This window comes from Emydura macquarii, unplaced genomic scaffold (genome assembly GCF_026122565.2).
Source record: "Emydura macquarii macquarii isolate MOO-44397 ecotype Brisbane River unplaced genomic scaffold, CSIRO-AGI_Emac_v2 contig_3348, whole genome shotgun sequence".
NCBI classification, from domain to species: domain Eukaryota; kingdom Metazoa; phylum Chordata; order Testudines; family Chelidae; genus Emydura; species Emydura macquarii.
This window is the reverse complement of record NW_027133485.1, coordinates 2811127-2823486: the sequence shown is the minus strand read 5'-3', so window position 1 is coordinate 2823486 and position 12360 is coordinate 2811127. Positions and strand designations below refer to the sequence as shown.

Below are 12360 nucleotides of genomic sequence, written 5' to 3'. Positions count from 1 at the left end.
TAAGAATGGAAAAAGTTAAACTCTTCAAAGATTTGCCTTACGTAAGTTCTATTCTTTATGAAATCTATGGCCAAACTGTAGGGAGTTTTGGTGGAGTGCAGTGAGCATATTCTATTGTTGTTTTGTTTGTTTGAATTACTGATTGTTTTAAATATTAAAGCCTTTAGAAAGTTCTGTAGCTGCTATTCACATCTACAGTGTATGTATGCATTAGTAGACTGGCAATATTCTAAAAATGCGTTTTGGAGGAATGTGAATCTAATCTGAAGCAGAATGATGTCAGCCTTGTGACAAAAATGCTGAACTTTAAACACAATTTTTTTTTTGTTGATTTGATGGTGTGTGAACATCAGAATCTTGGAATAACAGGACTTCCAGAGGACTAGGAAAGAGTTAATGTTGTCCTGATATTTGAATAAGATAAAAGGGATGATTTGAGTAACTTTAGTCTGGTTAGCTTGATATCGATACCAGGTGCAAACCCATGGGAAGGTTGATAAAGGGTGCAGTCAGAGAAGAATTAAAGGATGGTAACATAATTTAATGCCATTCAGCATTGTTTTATGGAAAATAGGTTTTATCAAACTTGGTATGTTTTTTTTTATGAGATTGCAAGTTTGGTTGACAAAGGTAAATGTGTTGACATACTTAGATTTGTGTAAGGGATTTGACTTAGTACTGTGTGCCATTCTGGTTAAAAAACTAGCTTTATATGGAATCAATGTAACACGTTAAATGGATTCAAAACTGGCAAACATTATAAAAAAAAAAAAAGCTGCAAATGGTGAATCATTCACTGGGGATGTTTCTTGTGGGGTCTCAAAGTTATTTGCCTAATGCTATTCAGTATCTCTGTAAGTGATCTGGAAGAAAATATAAAATAGTAAAAGATACATAAAATGGGTGAAGATTGGAGAACGCAAATATTGTGGTAATGGAAGGAGCCATGGCTGATGACCAAGTGAACATAAACTCTGAATGCAATCTGTTGACTAAGAGTATTTGTGAGCCTTGGATGTATAAACAGGGAAATATTGAGTAAAATTAGGAAGATGTTAATGTGGTTTATGACATTAATGAGACTATTCCTGGACTATTGTGTCTATTTCCGATGTCAAAACTTTAAAAAATGATGGTGACAAATTGGAAAAAAAGGGTTCAGAGAAGAACTACAAGAATGATTTTAATTCGGAAAACATGCATTAATGAGAGACTAAAGTTAAATCATAGAATTATAGGTCTGGAAGGAACCTTGAGAGATCATCTAGTCCAGCCCCCTGTACTTAGACTTTCCCTGACAGATATTTATCCAACTTGTTCTTAAAACACTCCAGTGAAGGGGATTACGCAACCTTCCTTCAAAGCCTATTCCAGAACCTTTAACTATCCTTATAGTTAAAACATTTTCCTTAATATCTAGGGTGACCAGATGTCCCAATTTTATAGGGACTGTCCTGATATTTGGAGCTTTGATTTATAAGCTCCTATTACCCTCTGCCCTATCCTGATTTTTCATATTTGCTATCTGGTCACCCTATTAATATCTAACCTAAATTACTTTTGCTGCAGATTAAACCCATTGCCTTCAGTGGACATAAACAATTGATCTCTTTGTAACAGCCCGTAATATATTAGAGGACTCTTATCAGATCTCCCTTAGTCTTTTTTTCTCTAGTTTAAACATAGGCAGGTTTTCTAAACCCTTTATCTTTTCTGTTTTTCTTTGGACTCTTTCCAGTGGTGCCCAGCATTGGATGTAGTACTCTAGCTGAAGCCTCACCAGTACCAGCTAGAGCAGTTACCTCTGTTGTCTTACACGTAACAATCCTGTTAATACACCACCGAATGATAGTAACCTTTTTCGCAATTGCATCATGTTGATTTGTTTTCATTTTGTGATTCACTATAACTCTCAGATCTTTATCGGCTATACTGCCACCTAACCAGTTATTCCCCATGTCGTAGCTGTGTGTTTAATTTTTCCTTCCTAGCTGAAGTACTTTGCACTTAACCTTTATTGAATTTCATCTTGTTGATTTCAGACCAATTCTCCAATTTGTCAAGGTCATTTTGAATTCTAATCCTGACTTCCAAAGAGCTTGCAATTCCTCCCATCTTGGTGTCATCCACAAATTGTATAAGCAGACTTTCCACTCTATTATCCAAGTCCTTAATGAAAATATTGAATAATACTTGGACCTGAGACTGATCCTTGCGGGGACTGCACTAGATACGCCCTGCCAATTTGACAGCAAACCATAGATAACTACTCTTTGAGTATGGTCTCTCAACCAGTTGTGCATGCACCTTACAGTAATTTTACCTAGACCACATTTTCCTAGTTAATGGGAATGTCATTTTAGACTCAAAAGCCTTACAAAAATCAAGATATGTCATGTCTACTGTTTCCCCCTATCCACTAAGCCAGTTACTCTATCAAAAAAGGAAATTGGGTTAGTTTGGCATGATTTGTTCTTGACAAGGCCATGCTGGCTATTCTTATAATCTTATTATCCTTTAGCTGCTTACAAACTGATTATTTTAAATAATTTGTTCCAGTCTCTTTCCAGGTATCTAAGTTAGGCTGACAGGTCTATTACTCTCTGGGTCCACTTTAAAAAGGAGAGCAAAGATAGATACTGTGTGGCCTTCTCCCATCTGCTGGGACCTCATCCTTTCTCCATGAGTTTTCAAAGATAATTGCTAATGGTTCTGAGATTGCTTCTGCTAGTACCTTAAGTACCCTAGGATGGATTTCATCAGGCTTTGCCTGATCAGTTTAGCCCTTGTCTACACTAGCACTTTTTTAGGTAAACTTTTGTCGGTCAGGGAGGTGAAAAAAAAACCCTGACCGACATAAGTTTCACCAACAGAAGCACTGGGGTGGACAATGCTATGTCAGCAGCAGATACTCTTCTGCCGACATAGCTACTGCTGCTGACTGAGTGTGGTTTAATTATGCCGGTGGGAGAGCTCTCTTTCGTTGGCATAGAGTGGCTACACTGGAGACCTTACAGTGGTGCAGCTGCAGCAGTACAGCTGTGCCACTGTAAGGTCGGTAGTGTAGACATAGCCTTAGTTTATCCGAAGGAAAGGTAGGAGAGTGATTTAATCATGGTTTATAAGTACCTACATGGGGAAATTTCTGGTAGAGGTGGGGGAGCTCTTAAGTGAAGCTAGACAAATTCATACTAGAAATAAGGTGTACATTTTTAAGTGATGGTAACTTAACAGTTATAACAATTTACCTAATGTGGTGTGGATTCTTTGTCACTTAAAGTATTTAAAAGAGGTACTGTTGCTCAACTAGAAACAGGGTCCCCACATGGGGCGGGGAAAAAGGGTACACTTTACTGGGGCCTGGAGGCCCTGAGGAACCCGGCCCAGGCTGCAACCCCCATTACCATGAGAAAGAAATGTTCATGGCTCATGAGATTGTATGTTTGGGATGAGGGATTATAGTATGTGTGTGGGAGGGAGCCCGTGTTACAAGTTTGTACTGGACCCGAAAAAATTATGCTTGGGCCTTGACTAGAAGTCATGGGCTAGATGTAAGAATTGCTGGGTGAAATTTTCTGGCTTGTCTTATGCAGGAGGTCAGACTAAATGATCGTAATGGTTCCTCCTGACCTTAAAGTCTGACTTGATATATATGAAAAAGTCAGACAAGTGAACTGATGTTCCCTTCTCCATAGGGTACCAGCCGTCCCTCACACTATCATGTTTTGTGGGATGATAACTGTTTTACTGCAGATGAACTTCAGCTGCTGACTTATCAGCTCTGCCACACATACGTGCGTTGCACACGATCCGTTTCTATACCTGCACCAGCATATTATGCTCACCTGGTAGCATTCAGAGCAAGATACCATCTCGTGGACAAAGAACATGACAGGTAAATGGAAACACAAGTGCTTAGATTTATATCCCCTTTGAGCCCTCATATCAAAACCCTTTCCATATTGTCAGGCAGTGGTTCTTAACCTTTCCAAACTACTGTACCCCTGAAGCCTGAGTCCCACCCCCACAGGGCTGAGGCATGTAACTTAGTTTCATGGCGCCCCTGTGGCTCCAGGCAATTGCCTTTCTTGCCACCCCCAATACCAGCTCTGCACTTGCGACCCCTCTAAAACCCCAGGTTAAGAAACACTGGATTAGACTGTCTGGTTGTAAATCAGCGGTTCCCAAACATTTTCTTTGCATGACCTCATTTTCACAGGTACTGCTTCCTGCAACCCCGGACAGCCATGCGACATGACCTCTCACGCACCACAGGTTCAAGGTCACGTTGCATGGAGGATGCCATTTTGCTTTACAAAATGACATTCTCTGCACAGTGTGACCTTGCACACACAGGCTGTGAGCTCATGCTGCATGGAGGGTGCCATTTTGTAGAGCAAAAAAGCATTCTCCATGCAGCATGACATCACATGTACTCTAATGTGTGGGAGGTCATGCTGTGCAGAGGATGCCAGTTTGGGAATCACCGCTGTAAATGATGCAAACTGAGCAATAGCATAATTTTATTAACTGTAGGACCCCCCCCTTCAAACACATTTCCTTACGACTACCACCATACATAAGAATGTAGTGTGGTGTTCCGTTTGTTACACAAAGTAGTTAAAATTTAACAGTTTAAAGAAATCAAATTTTATTTAATGAGCTATCCTGCACTGTTGCATGGAGATGGTATAAAGGACTCAAATGTGCATTAAAATTCTAACCCTGAAACCAGAAATTCTACCATGAATGAGGTGAGTGGTAATAATGCATTACATTTGTGTAATTCCTTTCATTTTAAGGTTTCAAAGTGCTTTATAAATGTTAAGCCTCACACAAGCACCACACAGGGTAAGACATATTATACCTATTTTATGGATAGGCTAGCTGAGTTACACAGGTGAAGGGACTTGCCAGAAGCTGTGGAGATGCTGACAAAGCTGAGTAGAACCCAGGAGTTTTCTCAATACCCTGCTTTAAAAAAACTGTCACATTCCCTCCCTGAGTGTTGAAATCAGGGTAAATAATGTTTACTAGCTGGTAAATAACGATGACAATTCAAATGTAAAGGGTTTCTGCCAGTTTTAATGTTTGTGTCTTGCAGTGCTGAAGGAAGCCATGTTTCAGGACAAAGCAATGGGAGAGACCCACAGGCCCTTGCTAAGGCTGTACAGATTCACCAAGACACCTTACGCACCATGTACTTCGCTTAAATAAAAAAAAAAATCGGAGCATACTCACTGAAAGGAAGAACGGAAAAATTAAGCCACATACAATGTATGTTTCCAGTGGGGTCAGTTTATGGGGTGCGCCTCCGATCACGCTGAAGCTGACACTGTGCAGGGGCAACGGGCTAATCCTTAAATTGACACAAGGAAGATTGTTTACTTCATCGAGGAACACAGCACTATTATGCAATATGAAACCAGCCAACTGCTTTTTTGGGGCGGTCTCCTGTAGGAAGTGCCGTCATCATCAGTTGTTTTTTTTTTTTTTATTTCTTGTAGTCTAGCCCTTTTATGCCTTTACCTCAAGTTGCTCGGCAGCACAACTATCTTTGCAAAAAAAAAAAAAAAAAAAAAAAATGTTGATGTAGTTTAAAAAACACAAACAACCTATAGAACAATCACAATGATTGTTGAAGGGGGAAGTGTGCAAAAAATAGCCTTTTTATCATTTTTTACCCCAGTGCATTGAGGAGGCTTTCTCTCAATATTGCCATCAGCATTTGAATGGGAACATATCCAGTACATTTGAATGTACAGCACTAACTAGAAGAAATTAGGGGACGGGATTTGCACACATTAGTCCATTAATCTGAACATAGTTTAGCCAACTGCTGCCTTTGTGTCTTTCTTCACAGCTTGGAGTCCTCAACTCCAATAGTTCCCTTTAAAAAAGCTAGTGATATCTGTGCAGCAGTAGTGATCCAAATTCTTCTTGCTCCCTGGTGAGTTTACTAAAGCTGCTGTTTTACCTTGTCCAGAAGTTTCAACTAATTATCTATCTGGCAAGTCGTAAATATATTTTGAGCTTCATGCAAGATCCAGTGTTCTGTGTTTTAAGGGGTTACATATAGTAAACACCAGAAATGAAACGTTAGAGTTGAGGTCTTTATTTGCTAGTTTACTTGCTGCCTCTCACACCTTAATGTGATTTCATATATATATATGTGTGTTATTGAAGTTTAGCTTTTTCTTCTATATTTATTAGAATAATAATAATGCTTTAATTTAATTATTACAGAACATATGGGCAACATCAATTTTTATTTTTAGAAATGTAACCATGTTTATTTTTTAAAAAACTGACAACTTGTTTTTGCTATCTTTTAGTGCAATAAGCCGTTCTAAAGGAAAAATGTGTCCATTTAGCTGTATTAAAGCGGCTTGTTTGTACCACTAACTGTGGGAGAATGGATACCTCCACAATTTAAAAAGGACAAAGTAAAAGCCTTAATTTCAAAAGGAAAGTTTTATAGTCATCAGGAGTCATGCGTGTTCCTTTTTTAAATCAAACTAGCAAAGAACAGTAAAACCTATGCTTCTAGGATTCTGCAAGCTTTAATATCGGCAATCAATGCAGTATTTTGATTTAACAAAGGAATTGTATATGTTTGAGACTGAAGTTTTGAACTCAAATGAAGACTTTTCATTGAGGATCCAGGTTTTCACATGTTTTCTCTAATGTAGCTGACATTAATCAGAAAAATGTCTTAAGGAGTGAAAGAAGTTTTTAAGCAATTTTTGCTTATTTCATATTCAGCAGCTTTCCTTTTAAAATTAAGGTGTTGGTGACTTCATTTCACTTTACAAATAAATTAAGAGGGCTGGGATAATTTTAACAAGTTAAATCACTGAAATGTGAAACAAAACATTAATGGGACTTTTTTTCATTCCACTTTAAAGTTAAAACAAGTATTTTAAAGATGTTAGAGGTGAGCATGTATTCAATAACGGGGCATCAGGGGAGTTTTGCACTTTGTAACCTCGTGAACTGCGTTTTTGACTGTTTTATTTGCACTGGTTCATAGTATATATACATATATATATATATATATATATATATATATATATACTGCAGATTGTTTATATGGGCATTGCTGTTATCCCAGCCCTTCCGAACTCCACCTGCTCTTCACACGAAAACCATTGGGTGGGTTGAAGTTTCTTGTTTAGCTCCTGTCATTCTCATGTAATCCACTATATTTGCCAATTTACTGTATTTTGAGCCTAACATCTGAGCCCATTTTGCTTCAACAGGCTTGCATTTCCCCTGTTTCTGCCAGAAAACTAAGTACTGTATTTTGTGCATTTGTACATTGTATTGAAATGTATGTAGTGCTGTTCACAACACTGTCTCAAAGCGCTTTACTAAATAGTTGGTGTATATACATACATATATTTTCTCCCAATATCAAGAAACATAATGCAAAGAAACTAATTTTTTGCAAAGTTAAAATTGCACTGGAAATAGTCATGCCGGTGGGCAGTATACCTAGCGGCTCAGGAGAAGAGGGGACTGTTACAAAAGATCTCTATGTAGCTAAGGAGCTTTTAGGAGTCTCTCTCATTGTTAGTGGGATTATATCCATTCGTCAGTGGGACTACAGATTCCTAATTGAAGTGTTCCAGTGTTCTCTGGCTGCTTCATGCACTTATTTTTCAGCTCCTTTGAATAAAACTGCTGCAGGGAGGTCAATATAATTAAATGATTGGAGCAAGATGGTTTCCAAACAAATCTCTCTATCTTTCTTATTCTGTGACTTGACAGTTTCCTCTGAGAAGTGCTCTAGCTAGTAGACCCATTTATAAAAGGCCCAGGTTAGACTTTTTACATAAGACTAATGTTTTTAAAATTGAAGAGGCTTTTTTAGAAAAACCTGCTTTACAAGGACTTTTTGTGAACTGGCATTTTGATGAAAAGCCCTTTTTAAAAAAAATATGGCCTTTAACTCTTCTTTTAAAGATACTATACTGTTTCCATTCTGCCTACATTCAATGACTATCATTTGAAAGATTTAAGTTATTTTGCTTGCTGCTTTCACCAGAAACTTAAATAATAATATAATAATAATAATAAAAATGAAAAAAATCCATTGGGAAAGGGACTTCAAAATGTTTGCTCAACAGGCAAGTTAACTGGTTTTCATGTGAAGAGAAGTTAGGAGTTTTAATCTCTATATTCTTGGTTTTTCAAATGTCTACATAAAGTGCCGATACGTATATTTGTATTACAATATCAAGTTACTGGCGTTGTGAGGGCCACACATTTATGATACTGTAGCTGCTATATTTATTTAAATGGAAACGGACAATTACTGCACTAGGGAATGAGGAGATGAGCAGGAATCAAGGCTTAGAGTTAGATGTGGTATCTTGTTTTTCAAAAGAAAATTAACAGTGTGGAATATCAAGTGTAACAAAGGGTGCTGTCATTTTAATTGAGATTAAATAGCCAGATATTCTTCCTTTGTCTAAAGACTTATATATATTTTGATGTTTGCGGTTTGGGGGTGGGGGGATAAATGGTACCTCATCTGTGGTGGCAGTTTCCAGTATATTTTCACAGGAGTATATGGATTTTTTATTTTTGTACCTTCTCTCCTTTAAAGAAAAGTTTTCTCAAATTTTATGTGCTTTTTGGAGAGATCTCAAGTGCAACACACACAATCCCTTTAGCTTTACAGGAGCACTCTGTATATAAACCAAACGGGAGTGGGCAAAGGCTAACAGTTCCATTTTGCAGACATGTTGGCCTCATTTGTGCATACATCTGTCTAAAACAGTGGTTCCCAACCTTCTCAGAAACTGTACCAGTTTACCAGACTAAGACTGTACTTGTACTAACAAGTGCCACTAACCTTCCAAACAGTGGGGGCATACACTTGAGTGCCCAACACAAAAGTTGGGGAGGGACAACCAAGGATACTAGCCACACAAACCTGAAATAACATTACTGGTACGTTTGCCAATGTTTCGGGACCACTGCCCTAGAAATGGAGGTAGTGATTCTCCTAAGCTTAATAGTAATTTGGTAATGGCAATGACTTTAAATATGTGATCTAGTGATTAGTGGGTCCAACTTCGGAAAGAGAAGCTGAGAATTTTTGGTAGTTGAATGTGTTAAACTCTTGCAGCATCTGCTAATAGTATGAGTTGTCAGGAATGATTTGTGGGGCACTTCTGCTGTGGCCATTTTACTCAGGATTGTTAGATGGCTGTCAAATGTTAAACGATTCGGTTGAAAGTATGCAAGTTATTTCCCTAGGATTCCTTCTGAGATACTTTGGAACGTAGGTTAGCTCTTGTAACAGCTTTCAAGTTTAAAATGGATTCCTGAAGGTTGTCAGTCAAATTCTTTCAAGATGCCATTGGTCCTAAATTGTTTCTGTTTCTCCTTTTTGTGCAGATACTTGTCCTATCAATATTTAGGCACAGGACACTAGATGAATAATCACCCTCTATACACATCCTAGCTGCTTGTATTGGTTTTCTACTAGTGCTCAAGTTCACAATAGTGTGAAATTTCCAAGTTCCAATTTCTTCAATTTAAAAAAGAGGAAGCCTTTCTGGATTTACATTTTACTCATACCTTGAGACTTGTCCACCTTTTATATGTTCTCAGTTTTGTGAACTGATGGAATATAACCTTTCTCGAAGCACTTTTTGTAACAGAGGAATTGAAGAAGTTTTGATTATATACATTGAAATCCTAAATCTTCATTTCCAAATGGTGTGTCTTTTCATGTCAGACAAATGCTCCATCAGCTGTGGTGTTGTGGAGTAATTGTGGCTGCAACTGGCCAATTAATTTGATCAGATAGAAAATCCATGTAGATGTCAAAGGGAAAAGTATTCCTGGCTTACTTACCTACCCAAAGATGGTACTTGAATTTGACATTGTGTATGGGATACCATTTATGTTTTGGCACATCTTTTCATTATAAAAACTTCACTTAGCCAATTCACTCAGATATATATTATTTTTGTTAAATTGAAAAATAGTGGTCAAGGTGTGTGCTAATCTCATTATTTTCTACTAGTAGAAAATCTTTGTAACTTTACAGTAGTCGTGAGGTGTGAATCTGGTGTGTACAGGACTCTGTTTTACCTATCTAGCAGAGTCTCAAGAATCCTAATCACTAAAACAATGAGGTTTAAAATTAGTTTGTGGCCTGAGCTGCCAAAGCAGCAGTGGAGGTGCGAGGGTAGGTGAAGGTTTGCAAAGAAACAAATCAACAAAGCATCACTCTTACAGAATCTAGAGAGTTGGTGAAGAGACTCCATACCAATCACTTTTCCAGCCATGTGCCCCTGGCTGTGTTAGAATTCTGTCTGAGATCCCCTCATCCTAACATGGATAGTTAATGTCGTGTCCTGTTAAAGCAAAGAAGTTCCACTGTTGAAACCTTGAGCAATTTTTAATTTTTTTAAAGCAAGACAGTCCTCAGAAAGTGCCTTTTCAGAAGATGGTGCTGTAGATTTTTATGTTCAAATTGTACATGGCTGAAAATTTGAGAAAAATTATTGAAAATGCTAAGTGTTTGATGGTATCTTTTGTGTACCCTCAAGCAGCAGTTTGAGTCAGGACCAAGAATAACCAAGGAAGGGTGTATTCAGTAGGAGGGAAAGGTATTGAGGAACGATCACCAAATTCAGCTTGTAGGCTTGTAGTAGTTTGGGTGTTGTTTAATGTAACTAACCACTTCCTATTCTAGGAGGATGCATGTGTGTGGGGAGGGGAGAAATAGCACAGGACCCTTTGGACGATGATGTAGTTAATATTTAAATAAGATCATAGATGATCAAAGGACATGTCCTCATTTTTGGAGATGAAGTAATATTCTCTGGGGGCTTATAATGAGATAGTAAATCCTACTTTGAGCAGACTTCACACAACCTGTATTTTACAAGAGTAATGTTTACATGCTAATGGAACTTCTAATGACTTAATAGAAACTTTTGATACTATAAATGGTAAACGTATTTGGATGATTGTTGGTGGCCTGTTCTGACCGTGATAAAAGATGCTGTGGAGCCCCTGATGACTTTGGTGAGCATCCCTCCAGTCAGGAAGAGTTGTAGACTAGGCTAAACACTGCACCTCGGTAACCTTGTAATGCTGCATAAAGTAATAATAATAGCAAAGTTCTGCCTTGATTTCACTGTAATGTGCTTGCACATGCCTGCAAAAATACACACAACTTTCGTTTTTGTAATGTCTTAATAGCAATTAAAATAATTTTTTTAAGATGAGGCCTGTCCTTTATTGTGGTGTTTCCTTATATTTATTGGTAATTTGTGTGCAGCTTGTAGTTTCATGTGTTTGGCCGAAATGTTGCTTTTTAACACTTCTCTGTAGGAGGGAGTTGTTTCTAGGTGTCTTTTTTTCCTTTGTGAAATCATAACTACACTAATCATTATTGAGGAGAAACTGAATAAAATGAAGTGATCGAGATATAAAACAGGCTAACTTGGTAGTTGGATTTGATTTAGAATTCTGATATGCATTTTTTTATGTTCAGTTTATTACTGTAAATACAGGACTGGGCTGTAATAACATGTAGACCATATTTCTAGATCATCTGAGAATATTAAGCAAGATGTTCTCAAGAGCCAGAAACATTAACATGAGACTCCTGTTTCTACTGATAAATGGCATCTTTGCTGGAATTGGTTTATTCATTGTCTACCAATTTTTCTAGTGTGCTTAAGCCATGTCACCACCTTTATTTTACATATTAGTTTGGAATTGCTCACTTAAGTTCAAGTAATTAAGCTATACAAATGATAAAGTGGGGACAGTGACCTTTGCTTGAACTTTTAGGTCTTTAGGAAGAAAGCACTGTAAGATTTAATCCACAATTAAAAATAATACTTGCTTATTACTAATGTAGGTTATAAAAATGAATTTTAAAGATCTAATTTATTTTTCTCTGTTTATGCTGTCTTTTGCTTCTGATTCAACTTATATAAAGAAATTATAGTAACTTTACAGTCAGAGCAATATTGGCATATAAACCTTCTCTGCAGTGATTTCACCTAAACTGTTTTTTCTTTTAAATCTTAAATTCCTGAAATCATTTCTTGTTTAGATTTTATAAAAGTTTTTTCCACAAAACCTAAATTCAGGGCCAAAATTACTTTAATTTTGTACCTTTTAGTAGCAGCCATACTTTTATTTTACTGATTTGAAAAGGACCAAATATTCCTGATCCATCATTTTTTCATGCAGAAGTAAACTCTGCGTCTTTTTCCATTGCTCATAACCAGTTTTGTTTGACTTTTAACCAATCCGGAAGCTATTGAGACCCAATACAATTTCAGTTCTTGCCCTCTTCACTTTCCATATTTTGTA

General features: G+C 37.3%; 1 protein-coding gene across 2 annotated transcripts in view; it reads left to right on the top strand.

Moving 5' to 3' along the window:
* AGO3 (argonaute RISC catalytic component 3) overlaps window positions 1-11259 on the top strand; it is a 51982-nt gene extending 40723 nt beyond the window's left edge. For both annotated transcript variants that reach the window (XM_067533930.1, XM_067533929.1), the window contains 2 exons: window positions 3696-3895; window positions 5105-11259. In XM_067533930.1, coding sequence (XP_067390031.1) covers window positions 3696-3895; window positions 5105-5213 — 309 coding nt within the window. In that variant the 3' untranslated portion in view covers window positions 5214-11259. The remainder of the gene's footprint in view (window positions 1-3695; window positions 3896-5104) is intronic.
* The last annotated feature ends 1101 nt before the right edge of the window (window positions 11260-12360 follow it).